The sequence below is a fragment of the Typha latifolia genome, chromosome 5 (assembly GCF_019914945.1).
Source record: "Typha latifolia isolate L0001 chromosome 5, TyphaL0001v2, whole genome shotgun sequence".
Lineage (NCBI taxonomy): Eukaryota > Viridiplantae > Streptophyta > Magnoliopsida > Poales > Typhaceae > Typha > Typha latifolia.
The window spans coordinates 15,393,666-15,417,147 of NC_133090.1; the positions used below are offsets into that span (position 1 = coordinate 15,393,666).

Consider the following 23,482-nt stretch of genomic DNA (forward strand, 5'->3'; position numbering starts at 1 on the left):
GAGCAACGTATCTGAATTAATACATTTTACTTGGTTTATATTTGATTTGGTGTTTGTTCATTGGATTCAGATTCTGTCCTCAAAGAATTATGTTGGATTTGCATAAGTTGGTTCAAACTAAAAGAAAACGACCTTTTTTTTAAAGGAATTTTTTATACATAACATATAGTTGTAGAAGGTTATCCTCAGGTCACACACATCCTTAATATAATATGTAGTAATTTTCAAACAGTGTATCTGGATATGATGGAAATTCTCATCCTAGATATCATTCAATGTTTTATTCCTTATATTCAATGTTTCAAATGTTTCATCTATTTCACTATCTTAGTTAGACGGGAATTCGACCTGATAGCTAGCGAGTCCAATAAATGAATTCTTGGAAATTTGAATCGAATATGTATAAAAAAATGTTCATGTATCCATCAAGAACAGCGTTAAATGTTTTCCAGTAAGTTTGTTAGATGGCCAGGATGCTGGATGTGAGACGACTAAAATTATAATCCATAGAGATATATGGTGATCATTAATATGATATGAATGTTAAATAGAAGGTAGTTAATGTTTAATTAAACCGATATAAGGTTTGTTTTATTTTACATTAATGTAAAAAATATAACATTAGTGGATAATTATTGGAACGCAAGTCCCATACTTTGGTTGAACACTTGGCGACGACCCTAACAATAAGCCTCTACGTGGGCATCGTTACTAACGCCACAACGGTGCAAAGGGTCAGAGTCTCGCGGCTTCGTCGAGTGCAGCCATAGACTTAGACACACAAATATACCACGATAGTAACAAATGAAGGAGATCACACTGAAAAGAAAATAGGCATATGAGGGTGAGGGAATACAATACTTGGAGGAGGAGCCACGGCTAGAGAGAGGACAACATGGTTGAGAATGTAGACGGTGGTAGTAAGTAGGAAGGAAGGAGATGAAAGAGGAGGAATCCGATAACGTTGAAGGGAGAGGAGGGAGATCTCCAAAAGAAGAGAGAAGATATAGCTCCAAATCTTAAGAGGAACAAATTGCCAAAGGTCGAGGAAAAGTTGACAAATTATAAACCAAGCTTGAACTTAATGACATCTTAAAAATACATGTAGTCAAGAACAATGAAAGAAGATACGGTATAGATAGTAATTTTACTCATCATGATCTTAGAGCCGACTGGAGCTAAGCCGAGCCGAGATGTAGAAGGAAGGACGTGGCACACTCTACGGGTGATACTTTAACTTGGAGGAGGATAGGTGAGAGAGTATTTAAGATGCCAAAACGTTTAAAACAGTTGATGCGTCCAAAGTGGGAAGTGGGAGAGCATGGTTGGATTGGTTTCTGATCTTGGGACCCACACATACTTCGTCCCTTTCCGTGGCCCCACAAGATGCCACGTCGGCCTCATCCCACCCTCCTCCTCTCTAACATCCCCCCCTTTTTTTTTAAGGCTCTCTCCCTCTGCCTATAAAATCCCACCTCCGTCCACACAATCTGGGAACTCCAAATATACCGGAGAATTCTCCCACCTTCTTCCAGCAAAATAAATAAATAAATAAATAAATAAATAAAATTTTCCATTCCATTCCCGGAATACACCTCAATCTCCTGCCCAGAATACCCCTCCTCCCATCTCTCGCCCCGCTAATTCTACTGCATCTTCCTCCCACTCCTTTGGCGGGAAAAGGATAACCAACCTTTCTCGGCGGAACCATGGATGGACTCCTAGAAGCCCTAGCACCGCCGTCGCAACTCCCCGCGGGGATCGGCTCCGCTGTATCCGATCTCCTCCTCTCCGGTGCCAACCCCCTCGACTCCCTCTTCTCCCACCTACCCCCGCCGCCGATCCCTGCCTCCCTCGGCTCCGCCGTCTACCTCCGCCAATCTGAGCTCCTCCGCCGCTTCACCCTGTCGGGGTTACCGTCGATCGAGCGTTACCGCTATTCTCTCCCCGCTTCCGAGAAGAAGAAGCTCTACCGCGGGGTTCGGCAGCGGCACTGGGGGAAGTGGGTCGCCGAGATCCGCTTGCCCCAGAATCGGATGCGGGTCTGGCTCGGGACCTACGACTCGCCCGAATTCGCCGCGTACGCCTACGACCGCGCCGCCTACAAGCTGCGAGGCGAGTACGCGCGGCTCAACTTCCCGGCTATGAAGGACAACTCCGACTGCCCCGAGCGGCTTCGCGCGCTCCGGTCCGCCGTCGACTCGAAGATCCAAGCCATCTGCCAGCGTCTCGGGAGGCAGCGGCGCGCCAAGAAGGCCAAGGGGAAGGAAAAGGTGAAGACGGACGAAGTCGCGGTGGGGCCCGAGGCACCGTCCGATACATCATCCTCATCCTCGGGTTCGTTCGAGAGCACGGGAGCCATCGGATACATGGAGATGGACGGCGAGTGTTCGTTGGAGAGGATACCGTCATTTGATCCCGATTTGATCTGGGAAGTGTTGGCTAATTAAGTTTTAAGGATATAACCAACCACTTGTATTAAGTATTAGCCTATTAGGTAAATAGATAATTATTCAAAATAAGAAAAAAAAAATATTGCCCTATGGGAAGCAGGGTATAAGAATTAGAATTAGATATTTTTGGTTGGATTTAGTTTGGGTTACAAAATCTAAACTTTTTAAAAATTTTGGATTCAATAACCTCAATGGTGCGTCTTTAGTATGTATGCATGGTTTATGATCACTACCTATAGTTTAATCTTTTGGGACATAATGGTAGCTCTTATGAATACATTTGTTGCATCCTATTGATCCTGTCTATGTTGTTTCCTTTTTTTTTTTTCTTTTAAAGATCGTAATACTAACAATAACTTTGATGCACTGGACAAACAAAGAATTGAATGAGCAAGTCGATCGATATTTATGTGAAGATGATACCATGGGAGGAGCTTGTTTGAAAGGTTTAAAGCTTTATAAGAGATGATTCAGGAACTCATGTTGTATATCAGAGGGCCAATCGGATAAATAATGCATCAATGGATTTAGATAACATGAAGATTACTCATGTTGTATTAGTGTTTTGGGGGTTTAAATCTCAGAAATATTAATTTAATTGAGACATGTTAGATTTTCACTTATCTCTCACTGACAGAAGAAAAAACAAATAAGAAACCACCTGTGAGTAGAGAGGATCTATATTCGAATCAGTTAAATAGATATCTTGGAAACTATAGCACAAATTAAGAACTGTAGGCAGTCTATCTCATCTTTTACTCAGTAATATGAAGTCATAATAACAGTAAGGCCATTCAAGAGGCTCCAATAGAAAAGAAAAGAAAAGAAAAAAAGCCTTAACTACATACAATAAATATAGTGAGTAGCAACAGAATGCTGTGCAGCACTTTGAGGCAGCTTCTTCAGAACATTTTGTAAATATAACTTCTTTTTGATAGTCTTTAGTGTCACAGTTTCCTTCTAAATCCTTTCGATTAAGAAAGAGAAATATTACTCTTCAGCAGACTCAGCAGACTCAAGCTCTTCCCTAAATGATGCTCCTTTCTGCAGTTAATAGTGGATAAGTGAAACAAGTAGATTCAGGATTTCACAGCCCAAAGCAAGGTACTTTTTCCACTCCGCAACACTTGCGCCTCGCTCGAGTGTGAATTTTGATTGAATATGCTACTTCCAATATATCCATTTGATGACCAATTAGAGAAAGAACTGATGATGTGTTCCAATATTCCTGAATTCTCATCACTGTACACTGCTTCATGGTAGTGGATGATTGCATGCATATACTTGCAAAATCTTAAGTCAATGCAAGCTCTTCTTGTTGATCTGAAAGCTGAACTTCTCGGTAAGGATTGAGGATTTGTTTTATCTCCTCTGAATTTAGTGTTTCATATTCAAGCAGTGCATTTGCTAGCAGATGTAATGCATTTTCATGCTAAAAAAAGAAACAATTGAATTCCAGTGAGAAATAAGTTAAAGCAAAGAAGTTTCAAGCACTTAGTACAAAGAATCACAGTATTTCACAGGGACAAACCTTCTTTAGTAACTGTTTCACTCGATCATAAGCTTCTCTCAAAAGTCTGACAACCTGCATGAGAAAAAATATCAAAATAATAAATAATAATGTTCTTCATGGATCAAGGCTTATAAAGCTGATAGAATAACAGATACCAAAATGAAATCAATTATTGGCATATTCAAGATATCCTCTGGATATTCAAGTAGCAATAAAGGAATTAAAGTATCAGCCAATACATTGTGATTGAGATTAGAACCCTTTTAGTACTCAATCTCAAAATTAATCAACAGCAATCGATTTATACTAGTACTCAGTTAAGTGCATCATGAATAAAAAAGGAGATTAAAAAGCTCAAGCAAATGTTTCGGTACTCCATCAGCTTTCAGGATAAATTACTAATGTACTACTGGTTAATACAGGCAGGAATAGATTAATAAAAAAAACATGAGTTATACGCTTACAGAAAAGACTCAAGGTTCAAAATACAAACCTCTGCATCTATACGCGATTGCATCTCTGAACCTGGTCGTTCTTTGACATGCACGGGACCAATCATATCACTCATCCCACAAGTTGAAACCTGAGAAGCAATAGGAAGTTCAAAAAATTGATACTTGATAAAAGAAATCTGACATCATTTAATAAACAAGGAAACAAGTACCATATAATGGGCAAGTTCTGTAGCTGTATGGAGATCGTTACTTGCACCAGTCGTAACATAATCTTCACCAAAGATAAGCTCTTCAGCAACCCTCCCTCCCATACAGACATCAAGACGCGCTAATAGCTGTTTCTTGCTAATGGACGTCTCATCTTGAGAAGGAAGCTGGGTCACCATCCCAAGGGCAGATCCACGTGGCATAATAGTAGCCTTATGAAGAGGATGAGCACCATCAGTGTTGAGTGCAACAATGGCATGACCACTTTCATGGTAAGCAGTAAGCTAGCAGGAGGAGATGTCACTGTTAGTTCAAGTACCATCTTTCGTGGTTCTCTTAAACTAGCCCAGCAAAGCCAGCAAAAGATCAATTAAGGCCAAAGGCAGCAGTGCCACTGGTATGGCAGAAACTAAAAAGATTATCGAAATACCTTCTTTGATTCTTCAGATATGAACATAGTCTTCCTCTCAGTTCCCATTATTATCCTGTCTTTTGCAAACTCCAACTGAGCAGCAGTTAATTTATCACCACCATCAACTGCAGCCTTAATAGCTGCAATATTTACCAGATTTGCAAGATCTAGCAAGTAGTAGAGAAATAGTTTTAGTGTTGTTCCTTTACTTGCTCAACTGGAAAAGCATACTAAAATATTGATCCAGTAAAAAAAAAAAAAAAAAAAAAGCTGATCAACACTGTCACATAGTATATATCATTAGAATTTGCATACATACCCCTAGTCATGTTTTTCCCAGTTTAGCACTCTACTATTAGTTACTCTGCACAGAAGTCTAATCAGCAATATGGATTGACTAGATTCGTGAAGTCTAAAAAGTTTGAGGCATACAATTGTATGCTTCAATCCACAGTCTCATCAGCATGTGGATTGCCTACAATCTGCACGTGTCATCATATTCTGATTTTTAAACTATGAACTCATCAGACACAATTTTACAGGTTTTTGAGGGGCATATATGCTGGGGGGATATATGCAATTGCTAATCTTTTGAAGAGTGAACTACAAGTACCTTCAAAGGTTTCATATGGAGAAAATTCTTTGCTACCTACCTACACAAAATGACAATGATCTTATGCATATGGAGAAAGAAAACAAACCTGCACCATTGAAACCAGGAGTACCGCGAGCAATTGCTTTGACATCTACATCATCCGCCAATGGTTTATCCTGCAAGTAGAGGTCCAGAATCTCTTGACGGCCTCTCATATCGGGACTTGGAACAACAATCTACAAAAGGGTATTGGAATTTGTTATGCCTCCAGTACAGAAATAGAAAATCAGCACAAGAAACACAAACACACAAGCTCACTGCCATAAGATGTGCCTTCAGCCTGTTGGCACAATATATGAATCTCAACATGATATTGTGCCAACCGGCAGAGAATGGCTTGCCTGCATCATACCAGGTTGTGCTGGTGCATTCATGCTGCAACAGGTGGCACAAAATATGTTGTACGGAACTTATATACTCATTCATGCAGATGACACACACATGCAGGCACATAAATATGAATCCATAAACACACAGGCACGTGTGGGGGTGGGGGTGGGAGTGCCACCCACCCACAAGTATCCTCACACCACCATCACACTTGCAAACACTACACATAACAGTAAGGCGCAAACATGTACATGCAAGCAAACACACACAAAGGCTCACAGGTCATGAGCATCATAAAAATAATGGTTGTCTATTACACTTCTAATAGCACTTACATGCCTGTCAAATCTACCAGGTCTTGTCAATGCTGGATCAAGAATGTCTGGCAAGTTTGTTGCAGCCATCAATATTATGCCCTGCATGGTACATCGATGCAGTTAAGAGTGGCAGTAATGATTCATTTCAAAACACTAAATGTATCTGCAGATTTAACCTCATTCTGCTCAAAGCCATCCATTTCGACGAGTAGCTGATGCAATGTTTTCTTCGTATGCCCTTCCCATTGCTTTCTAGTGGAACCCACAGCATCTATTTCATCAATAAAAATGATGCAAGGAGCCTGTGATAGGCAAACGGAAGTGGCACAGATTTAATACAGATTTTCTTGACTACAAATCCATAACTTTATGCTTTTAACATTCAAAATGTAGCATATCCAAAGCAAAGTGAAAATAGAAGGCACAGTTTATGAAAAACAACAGAAAAAGCCAAATGGTTTTGATACTAGTGACTTTGGTTATCATGTCGATAATGATGCATTGATCAAAAGTCTCTTCCTAAGTTCATATGGATAATGGAGTTCTGCATTTCTGGTCACATATGGCACTTGCTAGAGTGGAAAGGAATGCCCCTGGGTAAGAAATTAAACAAACAAAATTGTTTTGGATATTGTTTGACATCAAGTTATCACCATCTGATAACATCAAATTGCATATCTGGAGAAAGATCTATGATTTGAAACTACAAATGTATACTTGCAAAATCAGCATGACTAGCTCTGTTATATGCCTACAATCAAAGGAGTGGATAAATCTGAAACAGGATAACCAACAAAAAAGTGAACAACAAAATTAAACATACAGTAAAGACAAACAAATTATGATTCGTTTTTGCAGAAAGGCTATCAGACATCATACACAAAGTTATGCCAGACTACGAACTTCAAAGAGAGAAAAAAAAAGAATTTCACCTTTTTCTTTGCAGCTTGAAATAGAGATCTAACTCGTCGAGCACCAACTCCAACAAACCTGGTATGATAGATCATATAGAAAATCTCTACAATGTAACATGCAGTATTATGAAACCAATAATTTTTTTTTGAGCAGCATTATGACAGATCAGGCTTAATATATTAATGTAATTGCCCAGTATCAAAAAGGAAGCTCAACAAAAACAAGAAAAGCTTTCGTTTGTTAAAAGACCTATATTAAGGAGGGACTAACTCATTCGGGAAGACAGAAACCAATTGGAGTAACATACAAAATAAAGGATTGACTAACTTGGTACATATGACAAAAAGGGATATGCTAATTAAAAATAAATTGGAGGGGGGTACCTACAGATAAAGGAGTTTATATTAATCAAAATAAATTGCAGAGCATGCTAGCTTACATTTCCTCAAACTCAGAACCTGCTCGATAGAAAAAAGGAACCCCAGCTTCTCCAGCAATAGCCTGGAGACAAAAAGGATACCATTAAAATTAAATGTTTTTGCTATAAAATAAATAATTGATGTATGTTCATATTAGGACAATTTCATTGGAACAAAAATGAAATATGGCATGGAGCACATAAAGCAATCACATTGCCTTGGCCATAACATATTAGGTCTTTTAAAATGTTTATGCAGCTCTTCTCTTCCACAATAGTGCTCTATTCAGAAAGTCAGCAAGAAATGTGTACCGAAAATAATTGCCACAAATACATTTATATGATGACTAACAATTAGTAGATGACTCTACTGATGTATGTGGAATTAAACCAAGTGATGGCAACTCGTAAATTGAGAATATTACGACCTCAATCTAAGATAATGAGGAAGTAGTTAGATTTGTCCATCTATCCAAAGTTATTCTGTTCAAAGTTTATCTGCTTCATCATCACAAAGTTGTCTCACTCTAAGAATAACATTTATTAGAGCATAGTCAAGAACTGTAAACCCCCATAAAAAGGCATGTTGACATTTTCCAGCATAATAAATTCACGTACAATATTCTTCTTTCCAAATAGGCATGTAGTTACCAGCCAGCAATGTATCACACTCTCGCTTCACTAACCCCCCTCGACTTCATCTGCTGTTGTGACTAGATCCCTATTGTCCAGCGTAAAGTTATAAAAATAAAGGTGTTAACATGTGAAACTATACCAGCCTTTGACCGAGAAATCAAGTGCTTGATACAACACTACTGTAGAATAAGATCAATATTCTTTCCTAAAGAACAACCGACCCCTGCCCCCATATCAACCTTGTGAAAATGGAGTGACATTATCGTCTCCCTCATACTTCCTTAAGATCCCTCTGCTGAACTGTAGGTCCACTCATCTCTTCACAGATATATTATAGAAGGACATGAAAAAGATATGTGCATGTAGTATACATGCACCCAAAGCCTTTGGGAGGAGGAGATGCCATGATCAGGTGGCAGAGTTACACTAACTAATAACTCAGAATTATACTCACTAATGGCTCTTCCCATTTTAGTAAGAGAAGGCTTAACGCAAGATCACTTGTGCACAACCAAATCAAATCATTGCTAGGAAGTAGCAAAAATCACTTTTCCTCAGTAATGACTCTTGCCTAAATAGTATACCAGCACTGGCACTAAGCCTGTTCCCTTGCCCATAAAACAACTGGACCAGCTTCAAGACCCAAAAAGTAGGCATGAGGTGGAGCTGAGACTACTTGGTTGCTTGTTCAACATGATTATAAACAGGTCAGGCCCAGATAAAGGATCTTTCCACCTAAGCCTTTTCCATCATGAACAAACTCCACAAATTGCCATCTTACCACAAGTATAAGCCAAATACATCAAGATTAACATAAGGAAGGTAATTAGTGTTCTAAGAAATTGCTCAAGGCACTTGAACTGGCATATTCTAAGATGACTTCTAATAGGCTAAAATTGATTATGAATTATGTAACTTAATCATGGAACAGAAGAAAATTATAATTATGCAGTAAATAACCTTACCTTGGCAAGTAAAGTCTTTCCAGTTCCAGGCGCGCCAGTCAAAAGAATTCCCTATCAAAAAAGAATACATAAAAACTCTATTTTAAGTTCATGTAGCAGCCTGAAGAACAGTGGCAACTGTGAGAACAAAAGAACTCAACATAAGCATTTCAGAATTCTTATCTAGAGAAATTGTTATCAGGACTCTGAAACAAGAACAAGCAAGAACCAAAAGTAACAAAAATCTTGGTATACCTTTGGCAGCTTTCCTCCAAGGCGAGTAAACTTTCCCGGGTTCTTAAGATATTCGACTACTTCTTCGAGCTCTTGCTTTGCATCATCACAGCCCTTAACATCCTTAAATGTTTTAACATTCTAGACAAAGAAAGACAAAAACAGCACAACCCATGAATAAGCAATACGAAAGAAACTTCACCCTTTTCATTTGACGGAGTTAAGATTTGAGATGCAAGATACTAAACGAGAGGGAAAAAGAATATTGTTTAAACAGGTGGAATCAATTTTTTTGTAGAACAATCATATGTTGAGCAAATTCTGTCCAAACAATCCTAAACAGTTTTCCGCCATATTATCTACAGATGCTGCTAATTACTACCTCTAAAAAGCCTAATTTGATATCAATTACTTTTAAATTGTTTATTAATAGCAACTTCCTTTCCGACATCCTTGTCTCAGCTTCACCATTAAAAACGTTCTCTTAACTGCCAACACTCTGCCACATAAAACATAGGTCTAACACTCAGCTTGCGCAAGAATAAATTCAGAGTAACAAAGAACAATAGCATGCAGCTTGAATTAGTTCACTCCATCAAAATGAATAGCATGGACAAAAGCATATGGGGATTTAAAATTCAAAGATAGTATCAAAGCAAAATATCTTTATAGTTTATAGGGCACAGGGATCATAGAAATAGAACTATACAGTCTTACAAACTAGAAAGTATATTTGCATCATTTACAAAGATGGGAATTGTACTAGAATAAAGTACTCATATCAGAATTATGTGGTGATACAAAATCATTCAAATACTTTAGAAAAAATATATATTAGATGACAAATATTATGCAGTGAAATAAATCTTATCAAATGCTTCACAAAAAAAATTCTGATTAGATGACAGTCTTCCACAAGAAACAGTATGGAACTATCAACAAAAGGTCCCTCAAAACATGCACGATTAGCAATAGTAGCATGATGCACCAAGTTTCTTGTGGGTGTCATAGTATTGCTTTCAGGGAAGAGGAGTTCATGCACATTAAATTTATTCCACCAGATATATTAAACCAAGAAAAAGTGTCATTTCTATTGTTGATTATCGTTCTTAACTTCTTGTCTTTAAAACATATTCCATCTCATGCAATCATTTCCTCGGACAAGCAAAACAATGTAGTAGAACATTTGATTACTATGGAGAAGTACAACACGGGGATAATTTAAGATTGAGAATAAAAAAAGTTCTCTCGTAAGAAAGCACAGATAGGAAACCACATTACCTTTTCTGGCATGATTTCTTTGTTCAACTCTTTTGGGGTATACGTAGAACCAGAACCAACACCTGATGTCCCTATGCCACCTAAGCTGCCAACATATTTTTGGAGAGCAGCTGCACCCATTACCCTGGCAATGAATGATAAAAAAAACAGCTGAAGAACCACAAAGATAAAGGAAGAAATTAAAAAGAATGCCATGGAAGTCAAAGTTGAGCTAAGTTTCCAAATCCAAACTATGCACAAAGGTTACCAGCAACGTTAAAAGATAATACTGAAGTTTGAATAAATCCTCCTTACTTCCAAAAGTACAAATTTCAAAAAAAAAAGGCCAAATATATGGTTAACCGTTATTTTATTTTGTGGCAAAAAATATTGCATAAATTTCCATTGTGGTATAAATGCAAGATTCTCCCACTTATCATCATCCACAACAAAGGAATGACTTACAAGAACAATTCCAGAGGTCATACAAAGAAGAATGCACAAGCAAAGAAGCTCATACAACTAGGAGCAAACTAACAAAGAATTCAGTTAAATAAAGTGAGGAAAAGAGAATCATATATTTGACTAAGCTGACGAACAAACTAGAAATGGAAGGAATGATTTAGGTGATCTTAAAGGATGATTGTAACATGTCAAAATCACCCTAGTGATTGATATGTCTAGTTGCATCAGCATGCTAGATCAAAGGCAAAGATATTATGGGAGGAAAAAATATAATAATTCAACTAGACATGAATAAGTACTAAGAAGACATTTTGCATATGTATAAGATACAAAACTTTGACAGATTCAATAGTTACTTAAATGAATGCGAAACATACCACATTAAACCGACAACAACAGTGAACAGGATGGTCGAGAAGAGCTCTTGTGCAAACCTTGTAGACCTACTTGATGCTTTAGGGTCAACCTAATGAGAAATAACTCAGTAAAAGACAAGAAAGAACAAGAATAAAAGCTTATCATCTATTAGATACCCTACCTAAATATCCTACTAACATTACATGCTTACCATGACTACATGCAGCGGCTGCTTCTCTGATATTCCAGGGTTCAAAAATGGTTCATCCTCATTCCCAGAGACACGCTGCTTCAACTCTTGCAACTACTGACATAAAAGTATATACAGGAAAAGTCAAAAGTTCATAAAGTGAAGTCATTGTCAATGGAGAATGATATATAACTGAAGTTAATGATAGTAGCTTTCCATAATGGTGTGTAGACCAAATTATGTGGTATGAAAAACTGAATAGGTTAGTGTTAGTTTCATCACTCCCAGTTCCTAGAAATTTGTACTTAAAAGAAATGGAGAGCATGGATTTTAACATCAACAACAGCATTTTAGCTTTTGGGGCCCCAATAGAGTGACTGCAGAATATCCAACATTGAAGATGTAAGAATTTAAAATACCAATGTTGGGAGACTAGAAGGCTTTCCCAATCTCTCATCTGGAAGATATTCTGCTATAGCATTAGTGACAACCAGAGCTCGAAGATATTCTGTGACTCCTTTACTATCCACTGCATGGCTTCTTTGCTCAAAACGTCTGATAACTGATTCAGGGCTGTCAGGAAGCAAACCTTTTTAAGTTTCAGAAGGATAGAAAAGATTCGTACAGTTCAGGTAAATTGAAGCCAAAATGAAAACTAATTGACAACGTACTAGCTAAATCAACCACATATAGGGAACCCATAGTTAAAACTATTTCGAGCCTCCCTTGTTATTACTTAATGATGGCAATGGATCAATTTCCATCCTCTAAGCTGGCTAATTCTCATGGTTGTCTAGAAGATGGCCATAAAGCACTGTTTTAGAACCGCTAGATAATTGATTCTAAGGACAAGAACATATCATATAATAACGAATTGGGTCACATTTCTAGCAAAAAGATGAATCCTCCAAATGAAAAGCAATATTGAACTCAATGCTTGCAGTACCCTGACAAAAGGTGTGGGACGGAGAGGATAAGTGAAATTTTCCTAGATTGCTGTATCTCCAAATTGGAATAGATAATTGAAAGAGAAAGGGAACTAGAGCAAGAGAAGAATTCCAACAACCAAACCTGTGCTTATTGAGCTCCGCAAGAAGAGCACTCTGGACATTAGCATCTCTCGGGTTCGCATCAGCCTCAGCAATAAGCCGTTCTAACCTCTTCTCGTGCTGCCAGAACGGCCACCAACTGAGCCACTCAGACATCGCCAGCTTATCAAACCCCTTCCTCGTCGAAGCCATCACTCCGACAAAGAACGCCGCGATAGGCAATTCACTTTCCACGCCCTTCTTCTCACCCGTCTCCACCATCGCCGATTCCACCGCATCCCCAACCTCTCCAACCTCCACCACCACCTCCGCCTCCTCCGCAGAACCCAAGGCGCCGTTTTCTCGCAAAATATCAGAGCTTCCCAGAGTCCTGGGGTCCAAGATCGGATCTTGTCCCGATTCCGGCGCTTCCTGAGGCAATGCACGGGGAGAGAACGCGATGCGGAGACGGCAGCGAGATCTAAAGAGGGGATTGGATGAGAAGAAGGCGGCGGCGGAGGGTTTCCTGCGGCGGACGATAGGAAGAGAGGGTGGAGAAGGGCGGAGGAGGAGGGAAGCTTGAAGAGTCGACATGGTCGAGAAGGGTCCCGAGGTATTCGACTCTCTCTCTCTCTCTCTCTCTCTCTCGGTGGTGGGGTTGGGAGAGAGGAGAGAGGACGAGAGAAGGGTTTTGGAGTTAATAGCCACACGATGGGAGAGGAGAGAGGAGAGGAGAGGAGAGATTAAGAGAGGAACCTTATCTCGAGGGTTGAAGCGTCCTCTATGGATTGGCGTTAGACTTAGGAATAGGAGAGAAAAAGTTTGACTCGGGGAGGAGGATGGCAGCTTGACTTGGCTTTAGCCCTGGGAGCAAGGAATTCCTTATTAGATACTTTAACTAGTGTGGCTGGAAATTGAGGTGCTCTTTTTTGCCTTTTTCTCATCAAACCAACCAAAGTATTCCGACCACCAGCATGGCATTGGCATTGGCATTGGCATTGGCATTTGGCAGCACAAGTGGTGGTCCTAACTAAGTTTTACCTTAGATTTGGGCTTCGAATCCTTAATTATACGCCTAATAAAAATTTAGCCAAATTTGTTCAGAGCCTGTAAGTTGTAATTTAGACAAAAGCAATTGATAAGCAATTTCTACAAGTATTTATAATTATAAATCAGTAAGTATAATGAAAAACAATGAGAATAGTTTACAAAGTGTGTAGGTATACACTGTTAATATAAAATGGCAAAGACTCACAGAATGGTTAAGTGATTTAAACTGATATAGAGGGGGATAAAATGAGATATATATATATATATATATCCAACTTCTAACTCCTACTTTATTTGTTATCACAGTGGGCACAAGAGACCTCGCTTAGCTACATGATACAATGTTCGTTAAGCACAAATTATTCCCTTTAGGGAAGAATAAACGACGCCATAAAGCTAATCTCCTATCGAGTTTCCAACAATCTGCAGATAGTCTTCTACCTGAAACGGTGGCCTATAACATCAAGTTAACCTACTGCCTGAACAAAGGCGACCTCAGGAATGCCCGCGTGTTGTTTGACACAATGTCCCGACGAACAGTTGTCTCTTGGAATGCCATGATCTCAGGCTATGCTAAGTGGGGAAGAAATGAAGAAGCGCTAGACATGGTCTCCCACATGCATCGCGACGGTGTTAGACTCAATGAGACCACCTTCTCTTCCGTTCTTGGCACGTGTGCTCGATCAAACTCTTTTGATGCGGGGAAACAGATACACTGTCTTGTCCTAAAATCTGGATCCGAGGATTTTGAATTGGTTGGATGCGCCTTGCTTAATTTGTACACCTCATGCTTTGATATTCATGCTGCATGCCGGCTTTTCGAGTTGCTGCATTGCAGGAATCCACTGCTGTGGAGTCCGATGTTGGTCGGCTTCGTTAGGTGCAATCTAATGGATGACGCTTTAGATTTCCTTGAGAGGATGCCGACCCAAGATGTTGTCTCATGGACAGCTCTGATATCGGGATATGCAAGGAGTGCGGACAAGTGCAGGAAGGCTTTGGAGCTGTTTCTTCATATGAAAGAGAGTGGTAATACAGTGCCCAATGAGTTTACTTATGATAGTGTCCTGAGGGCCTGTGCGAAATTAGGATTCTTGAATTATGGGAAGATGATTCATGGATGTTTGATTCGATGTGGATTTGGGTCAGATAAATCAATTGGAGGATCTCTTATTGATCTATATTGCAATTGTGATGCTGTGAAAGATGCCATGTTGGTTTACGAGCAGTTGGACGTTCAATGCTTGAGCATTTCAAATGCACTCCTTGGAGGTCTCATATCAATTGGCAGGATAAGAGACGCTGAGCTGGTCTTTAGTCAGATGGTTGAGCATAATCCAGTTTCCTATAATTTGATGATTAAAGGCTATGCTCTTGATGGTAGGATTGTAGATTCTAAGAGGTTATTTGAGAAAATGCCTTGCAAAAATATAGTTTCTGTGAACACCATGATTTCAGTCTGTCACCGCAGTGGTGAGTTTGAGGAAGGATCCAAACTCTTTGAACATATAAAAGAGGTAAAGAACACAGTAACATGGAATTCTATGATTTCAGGTTATATTCAAAACGAGCAGCCTTCAGAAGCTCTGAAACTATTTGCTGTCATGCGTTGTTCATCGATTGAATGCAGCCGTTCTACATTCTCTGCTTTGTTTCGCGCTTGTGCAGGCATTGGAACTCTTGAGCAAGGAAAAATTCTTCATGCCCACTTGAGTAAGACACCGTTTGATTCTAATGTCTACGTTGGGACATCTCTTGTTGATATGTACTCTAAATGTGGTAGCATAGGTGACGCCAGGACTGCATTCAGCCACATCATTTCACCTAATGTGGCCTCTTGGACATCACTAATTAATGGGCTTGCACACCATGGACGCGGAGTTGAAGCTATATTACAGTTTGGAAGGATGCTAAAACATCGAATTCACCCTAACGCAGTTACTTTCGTTGGACTTCTTTTAGCGAGTTCTCGTGCTGGAATGGTTGACAAAGGCATGAGATTCTACTACTCTATGCAGAGTTATGGATTGGTTCCATCACTGGAACACTATGCATGTGTTGTCGATCTTCTTGGCCGGTCAGGTCGTCTCAGTGAAGCGGAGGAATTCATACATGAAATGCCAATTGAAGCAGATACAGTGGTGTGGGTAGCCCTTCTCACTGCATGCTGGTTTTCCATGGACTTGGAAGTTGGCCAGAGGGTGGCTGACAAAATATTATGCTTGGATACAAAGCATATGCCTGCTTATGTTATTATGTCAAATATCTATGCAAAATTGGGGAGGTGGGAGGATGTGGTGGAAGTGAGGAAAAGATTAAGAGGCCTGAATGTAAAGAAAGATCCTGGTTGTAGTTGGATAGAGGTGAATAACACTGTTCATGTGTTCTCTGTGGAGGATAGAAATCATCCTCAAAGAGATGACATCTACGTAATTTTGGAGGACTTAGTAGCCAATGTCTCCTCCTATTCTGGACTTAATCATGTTTTATGTGGCAATAGTAATTGTGATTTATTAGTCTCCTCTTTGATTATCTCAAGTGATAGTCATAGTCTTAATGCTTTATTTGATTGCTAAAACAAAAGATTTTGGTAGGCCTACTGGAGTAGTCTTGGAAAATGATGGTGGTTTGGTTTGGAAGTTATGGTTTATATCTCCAGAAAAAGAATTTTGTGACAAAAAAATTCCGTACTTCTTTTGTTTTAGACTATTAGTACACAAAGATATTAATCTAAACAGATATAATTCTGTTTTCTATTGTAACATACTCTGACTTCATAAAACATATATATAAATTGTACAATTAAATTATTCTTTATCAAAAAAATAAGCTACAATAAATTTAAACTATACACATATAATATTCTAATAAAAATAATGATCAAATGTTAACCCCAATTAAACCCACGATAAGATCCAACCATTTAACAATTGTGTGATGGTTTTCCTTTTTCTCTCGAAGAAAGACTACAGAATTTGCTTATATTTTGCTAATTGGTACACAGATCGTACATGGGTAATTTGAACTCTATATGGGTAGTTCCGCAAATAAAAGGCCTTTTAGGGGGCATATATGCAAAATCCTCTTCTGAAATATCAACTCGGGTGAAGATTTTGTTCTCAAAACCCTCTTGAGCCTTCTCCGCTGATGCTCAGCACCCGAGTAGCAGCAGACCAATCTCCTCCTCCGAAGACCAACCCTTCTTGGTATGTTCCTCTTCTCTTCTTCGGTTAGTTTTGCCTCGTTGCTGTAATCTACAGACAAATTTGCTTTCTACTGCCATTTTCTTGGATTCGACCGCTCTCATGGATCCAAAACTGCTCCTTTCTTCCCAAAGGCCATCCTCTCCAAGCCCTTTTCCACTCTTCCTCTCTTACCCATCTTCTTCTTCCTACCTAAATCTTCGCAACTCGACTTTTTCCCCAAGGTCCCAGTTCTCTTTTCCCCCCACATCCCATGAAAAATCATCCCTTTTTGGCAAGAACCTCGTTTTCCATGAGAAGAAGCTAGGTTTGGGCATGCAGAAGAGAACCCATTTGCCCTTTCATCCAATTACAGCCGTTGTCAAGAGAAGGAAGGAACTCCCTTTTGATAACGTGATACAAAGAGACAAGAAGCTCAAGTTGATATTAAAGATTAGGAACATCCTTGTGAACCAGCCTGATAGGATTATGAGCCTGCGAGACTTGGGCCGCTACCGGAGAGACCTCGGGCTTACCCGGAAGCGACGGTTCATTGCTCTTTTGAAGCGCTTTCCAGGTGTTTTCAATATCGTGGAGGAAGGTGTTTACTCTCTTAAGTTTAGGCTGACCCCCGAGGCAGAGCAGATTTACTTGGAGGAACTGAGGGCGAAGAATGAGATGGAACAGTTGCTTGCTGTAAAGTTGAGGAAGCTTCTCATGATGTCTTTGGACAAGCGGATTCTTTTGGAGAAGATTGCGCATTTGAAAACTGATCTCGGTCTTCCAACAGAGTTCAGGGACACCATATGTGAAAGGTATCCTCAGTATTTCAAGGTAGTTCGGACAGATCGTGGTCCGGCACTGGAGTTAACTCATTGGGATCCTGAGCTGGCAGTCTCAGCAGCTGAGATAGCAGAGGAAGAGAACAGGACTAGAGAAATGGAGGAGAGGAACTTGATCATTGATAGGCCTCCTAGGTTTAACAGGGTGAAGCTTCCTAAGGGTCTAATTCTATCCAAGGGAGAGATGAGGAGAATTTCTCAGTTTAGGGATATGCCTTACATATCCCCATATTCTGATTTCTCTGAGCTGAGGTCTGGAACAGCTGAGAAGGAAAAGCATGCATGTGCAGTAGTTCATGAGATATTAAGCCTCACCCTCGAGAAGAAAACGTTGGTGGATCATCTCACACATTTTAGAGAAGAATTCCGATTCTCACAGCAGTTGAGGGGAATGCTGATAAGGCATCCTGATATGTTTTATGTCTCATTGAAGGGGGATAGGGACTCTGTGTTCCTCCGTGAAGCTTATCGAGATTCTCAGCTTGTTGAGAAGGATAAGTTGCTCCTTCTCAAGGAAAAGCTGCGGGCACTTGTTGCTGTCCCACGATTCCCTGGAAGAGGTGTACGGAAGACTGATGAGACAGATAAAGGTAAGGAAGCATCAGAAGGAGATGGAGAAGAAGATGATGAGGGGTGGTCAGATGTGGATGGTATGATGCTCGATGGTTCTGGCAGCGAATTAAGTGAAGATGATGAGGAGGATTATGATGGGGATGATGATTGGAGCGATGATGATGAATCACCACCAGATTTTGAAGATGGTGAAAGCTTACAGTTACAAGGAAGCAGAGCACAAACAAATAATGCCCCGAAAACTACTGAAGACAAAGTGCTTCTTCCCATGTTTCCAGATGGCAGACCAAGGGAAAGGTGGTGAAAATGGAACTCCATTTATTAGTGGAAGTCAATTCTTGAATAGAAAAGTGAAACTGGTTTTTGCAAAGTAATTCTATTATGGCTCATGTAAGTCCAGGACTCCAGATTGGCTTTTTGAAGTAATGTAGTGAGAGAAAAAAAGAATATATTGACTGTTCTTACAAAATTCAATTTACAATCTTCTTTAGTGCATAAAGTTAACGCATTTATTTATTTGTAATTCACAGATATCATAAACTTATGTGTTGTTGTGGATGTATCTCTCATACGGTCTTCTAGAACAGGAAATCCTAATAAGCTTGTGTTGCTGTGGATATGGTAAGCTTGTGTTGCTGTGGATATGGGGGTACTCTGTAATCGAGACAGCAGCTTGTTGATTCATATTAGATTGTTTCTGTCCAAAGATGGGTTACTGCAGCTTATTCTCCCTCTTAGAAAAGGTTTTTTAAATCTCTCTCTCTCTCTCTCTCTCTCTCTCTCTCTCTCTCTCTCTCTCTCATGAAGGATCAATGATTTAGCTGCAGTGTGCTATTTTATAGTCCCTCTTTCTTACAGTATGGATTGAAGTGATTAACCTTTGCAGGGTCCTCAAATGTCTGATTTGTTGCATATATTTAGCCTGCTGATAACTGGAGGTTTTTATTGTCGTGAGATGTTACAGAAGAGGAATTCAGCTTAACTATGTGAAGATTCATCTATTCATAAATCTTGGAGATACAAAGTTACACTTGATGTCCACCTTGCGTGAACAAAGGTTGTACATGACAATACTCATTGTATATGTTACTGTGTCTATGCTACAACACAAAATGTGTATCATGGAGGGAATATACATCAAAACTGCCATGATATCACAAATAAATGAGATCAAATTTGTCCACGTCAGACATATCTGCGGAGGTAGTCAACACGAACCGGATGCTTGAGCTTCATAAGTGCCTTCAATTCATGCTGTTGGACCATCTCTCTTGAAATATTGAGGTTTCCTGCAATCTCTCCCAAAGTTCTGTCACCCTTGCCGTCGAGCCCATATCTCTGTCTGATAACTAGACTCTCCTTGGGCTTCAGTGAATCTAGCTGTAGAATTGTCGTAACTAGTGAGCAAACTTTCAGTTGTAATGTCCACTAGTCTATGCAGCAAAAGAAAAATATGACCGTATTGAACTCTGGAATAGATACACTTATAATGCAGTAACTGGAATACTTTCAAGACAAGTTGTCTATAGACATTTACCACATCATCAAGAGCAAGTCGGATAACTGCTGGTTGTCTGCGTTTGTTACCACCCACGCTGTCGATATCAGTGATTCCCTTGATAAACTCTTCTTGTGTCACACCATGCTTGGAATTAAGGGATAAGACTGGTTTTGAGGTCTTGATGATATCATAATATTTCTCTTGTGATATTCCTACATGGTCAATGATTTCTTTCTCTGTCGGTTGTCTTCCAAGCTCAAATGACAACTTTAGTTTGGTTTTTTGGATCTCTTGTCTGAACTGCATGATCAGTAAGTAATTATTGAAAAACCAATAGTAGGATGAAAAGAGAAAGGCAACAACAACATTGATTTACAGGGAAAATTTCTCCCAAAAAAAAAAACACATTGCTTAACAGGAAAACAGATCCAGGTCTAGAAACGACTCTGTTATTTCATAAAATTATACAGAATAAATTTGCATTCCAGAATCTTCAAACATTGTTTTTGTTCGCATAAATAAAATATAATTACTTATCAAATTTATAATCATACAGAAGGAACAATTTAAGTCGAACTACGAGGTCGCGGGCAGGCAGTGAGGAATTGTCAGAATGTAGCTTGTGTTTTCTATTACTTTTCTGAGAATTCTGACAAAAATCTTTGACATTAACTTTTATGTCATATTTGCAAGTTTCAACTCTGATAGTTCCTACCACTGCACTTTGTGGTATGCAATAGAACTCAATTTGTTCAAATAATACTTAAAAGCAAACAAAGAACTGTGCATCCTTGGTAAGTAATAGTTTCAATCAACAGCCAAATAAAAGATAAGACATTCAGGATAGCTGGTGATATAAGATATAATCACAACAAATGGGAGTACTAGAAACTATAAAAAAAAAAACACCAAGTATCATGTGAAGAAAAGCAAGAAGATGCAAACAATCCTAGAGTAGCATGCAACAAAGTTTATCATACCGATTGGATCCCAAGGGGGACTCTTGTGAAGCTTGAGAGTGTCATGGATCGGATTATGGAGTGCCTGATCCAGAAGAGACCATATGTGGATAGACGGCAGCCACGCTTTGGTTCAAACCTATCAATGGCCTTAATGAGCCCCTCTGCACCAGCTTGACAGAGATCTTGGAACTTCTGGCCATTCGCAATCTCCGGGTAGTATTTGTTGATGAAAAATAAGACTAAGCGGAGGTTATGCTGCAGTATATCCCATTACAAGTTAGAAGTAGACATACATAAACATCGCATATCTAAATACAGAGAAGATTTGATGAGCACTGGATATGATAGTTTCTGAAAATTATGAAGATGTTAACAGCATGGTGCAGCTTTAATTCTCCCAGACATAAACAAAGTAGTTCTATATAGATTACAATCTGCCATCTGAATAGATATCTGCTTGGTAGTAGCGAAGAGCTAAATTTAAGATACAACATGGTCATAGTACTATATAGAGAATCTAATACCAGATATTGTGAAACTATCAGTCTATCCATCCAATGAAATGATAAAAAAGGAGTACAAATTAATTCCCCAAATGACCCCAATCAATAAATAAATAAACCTCAAGGATTGACATTGCACGTTCGAGTAGTTGTGAATACCTTAATTAGTTTATTCCTTGCTGCTCGACCAACCTCAACTTGTCGTCTTAACTCTGAGACACTCATACTCAGTACAGCAGCCATTTCGCCGTGTGATGGTTCCCGAAGCAGATCGTTATGCAAATTTTCCTTCACACCATATATTGCCTACGTTGAATGGAAAAAAATTGGATTAACCAATGAGTAAGTCACAGATAAGTAAGTAGATAAGAACTTATTTGGATGTCTTCTGGGAATAAGTCTTGAATACCAAATCCTCTATTGGGAAATTTAATAGAAGAACAAAAGCTACATTCAAATAAGGATTGTCTTCAAACTTGCAACCAAAAACAGAGACCCTGACGCTCACCTTCATCGGTTGCATCATCTTAAACAACCGCATTTGCTCTGAGGAACTAAGCACAGGTGGAATTTTCGTCTTCTTCCAATCTAAGCTACCCAGCTCGTTCGAAGCATATTGATCCCTCACCACACCGTCCTCTTCTTTCCTCCTCCTCCTCCGCCTCTTCAAAGCTACCCTCTTCTCAAGACTCAACCTTTCCGCCCTCCTCTCACTATTCCTGACCACCTTAACAAAACCAACGTCTTCATTTCCCTTCTCGATCCTTCCTTCCTCTACGTCGGAGAAGTCTGCAGGGCTGAGCTCGTAGATGCTCTCGAGCGCGGCGGCCACCTCGTTGTAATCGAACTCTACGGCGAAAGACTCGGAGGGAGGAGACAGAGGAGAGGTAGCAGCGGGGGCTTCCTCTATCGAGACGGCATTAACTCTCGTAGACTGCTTGGTGGAAATGGAGAGGACCAAGGTCGGACATTTGGTGGGCGCATTGGAATCCAAGGCCGAGAAGACGAACAGTCGCCGGAACGGCGCCGACCTCCGTCCGCCTGCGGCGAACGGAGCCTGGGAGGCCGAGCTGGGGACGGCGGCCGCTCCCATGCGAATATCGCGGCTACGCACGTATCTCAAAGCGATAGAGACATCCCGACGAGGGCGAGAGGGCGAAGGAAAAATAAAATAAAATCGGGTAAGCTATATCGGAGCACGGCGACCACAAGCTCGTGTTGCTTGTCGGGATCTGACGGCCATGATTCCTCTACGCCGGTTGATCGGACGGTCTTTAATGGAGAGCGACGTGGAAAGGGAGAGAAACGAGGTGGATGGCGACTGGCGGGATACACTTGCGGTTGAAACAGGAAATCAGTGGACGGCGTTAGTGCCACGTGGACGAATTCTATAGGGTGCATGATATTTCATAGGTCCACGTGGTAGGTGAGGCGAAGGATAGGGAATACTGTATATGGACATCCATATCCAACTCTGACACATTTGGGCTCGACTTTGGGTTTGTATCTAGCAAGCATTGCAATACTAATGATTGTAATTAAAGGAAATTTGCATAAAAACCCCTACATTATACAATTTGTCTTATTTTGAACTCTTAACTTGAATTCTCCTAATCCTAGGGTTGTTTCTATCATTTTTCGTTTTATTTCGTGCATCCTTTGAGCTTGATATAAATTTTTTTTTTACGCCGTTGTTTTTTTTTTTATCAAATAGCAGAGTTTGTTCAAACTATCAATTATTTTTCTCTGTATATTAAACATATAATTTTTTTCTCAACAATAAAAAGAAATATATCTAGCACTTTTGGTTAATCTTAGCATTACACTTTTAAAATTATCATCATTAACGACTACAATGAGCTCACATGTAATAATTTTTGTTTCAATTCATTCTAATTTAGAAAATTCTCTTAGCAAAGGTAGTGTTTTTTTTATTAAAAAATAATCCATAATATAATGAGACTCAATTACTTCCATGGTCTACTAACATAATTAATTAATGCAACCTTTGTTTCTTAGAAGATACTTCGGAATGATTACTTCTCAAAAAGTAAGTTAGTTAGGCATTGAATTCCTTCAT

General features: G+C 39.6%; 5 protein-coding genes across 6 annotated transcripts; 3 read left to right on the forward strand and 2 right to left on the reverse strand.

The window, feature by feature from the left end:
- The first annotated feature begins 1,478 nt into the window (after positions 1 to 1,478).
- On the forward strand, positions 1,479 to 2,746 carry LOC140788974 (ethylene-responsive transcription factor ERF061). The gene has a single exon (XM_073138535.1). The coding sequence runs from the start codon at positions 1,710 to 1,712 to the stop codon at positions 2,448 to 2,450; it is 741 nt and encodes a 246-aa protein (XP_072994636.1). The 5' UTR covers positions 1,479 to 1,709; the 3' UTR covers positions 2,451 to 2,746.
- Positions 2,747 to 3,178: 432 nt separating this feature from the next.
- Positions 3,179 to 13,792, reverse strand: LOC140789409 (ATP-dependent zinc metalloprotease FTSH 9, chloroplastic/mitochondrial). Its single transcript, XM_073139100.1, has 17 exons — positions 12,833 to 13,792; positions 12,181 to 12,334; positions 11,783 to 11,875; positions 11,592 to 11,680; positions 10,771 to 10,894; positions 9,511 to 9,630; positions 9,277 to 9,327; positions 7,697 to 7,758; positions 7,275 to 7,332; positions 6,519 to 6,644; positions 6,361 to 6,441; positions 5,742 to 5,871; positions 5,059 to 5,207; positions 4,631 to 4,912; positions 4,460 to 4,549; positions 3,985 to 4,038; positions 3,179 to 3,885 (listed from the first exon to the last, which is right to left on the reverse strand). The coding sequence occupies exons 1-17, from the start codon at positions 13,381 to 13,383 to the stop codon at positions 3,748 to 3,750; spliced, it is 2,352 nt and encodes a 783-aa protein (XP_072995201.1). The 5' UTR covers positions 13,384 to 13,792; the 3' UTR covers positions 3,179 to 3,747.
- Positions 13,793 to 14,180: 388 nt separating this feature from the next.
- LOC140789193 (pentatricopeptide repeat-containing protein At3g53360, mitochondrial-like) lies at positions 14,181 to 16,415 on the forward strand. The gene has a single exon (XM_073138799.1). It carries the CDS (start codon positions 14,181 to 14,183, stop codon positions 16,413 to 16,415), a length of 2,235 nt encoding a protein of 744 aa, XP_072994900.1.
- A 537-nt stretch (positions 16,416 to 16,952) lies between these two features.
- LOC140789664 (protein WHAT'S THIS FACTOR 1 homolog, chloroplastic) lies at positions 16,953 to 19,156 on the forward strand. Of its 2 annotated transcripts, none has more exons than XM_073139443.1 (2): positions 16,953 to 18,826; positions 18,967 to 19,156. In XM_073139443.1, exon 1 carries the CDS (start codon positions 17,145 to 17,147, stop codon positions 18,738 to 18,740), a length of 1,596 nt encoding a protein of 531 aa, XP_072995544.1. In that variant the 5' UTR covers positions 16,953 to 17,144; the 3' UTR covers positions 18,741 to 18,826; positions 18,967 to 19,156. The 2 variants fall into 2 exon arrangements, with proteins under 2 accessions (XP_072995544.1, XP_072995545.1); XM_073139444.1 differs by having other exon boundaries at positions 19,019 to 19,156.
- A 258-nt stretch (positions 19,157 to 19,414) lies between these two features.
- LOC140789665 (RNA polymerase sigma factor sigE, chloroplastic/mitochondrial-like) lies at positions 19,415 to 22,543 on the reverse strand. Its single transcript, XM_073139445.1, has 5 exons — positions 21,911 to 22,543; positions 21,562 to 21,708; positions 20,918 to 21,154; positions 19,974 to 20,237; positions 19,415 to 19,816 (listed from the first exon to the last, which is right to left on the reverse strand). The coding sequence occupies exons 1-5, from the start codon at positions 22,493 to 22,495 to the stop codon at positions 19,622 to 19,624; spliced, it is 1,428 nt and encodes a 475-aa protein (XP_072995546.1). The 5' UTR covers positions 22,496 to 22,543; the 3' UTR covers positions 19,415 to 19,621.
- Between the last annotated feature and the right edge of the window lie 939 nt (positions 22,544 to 23,482).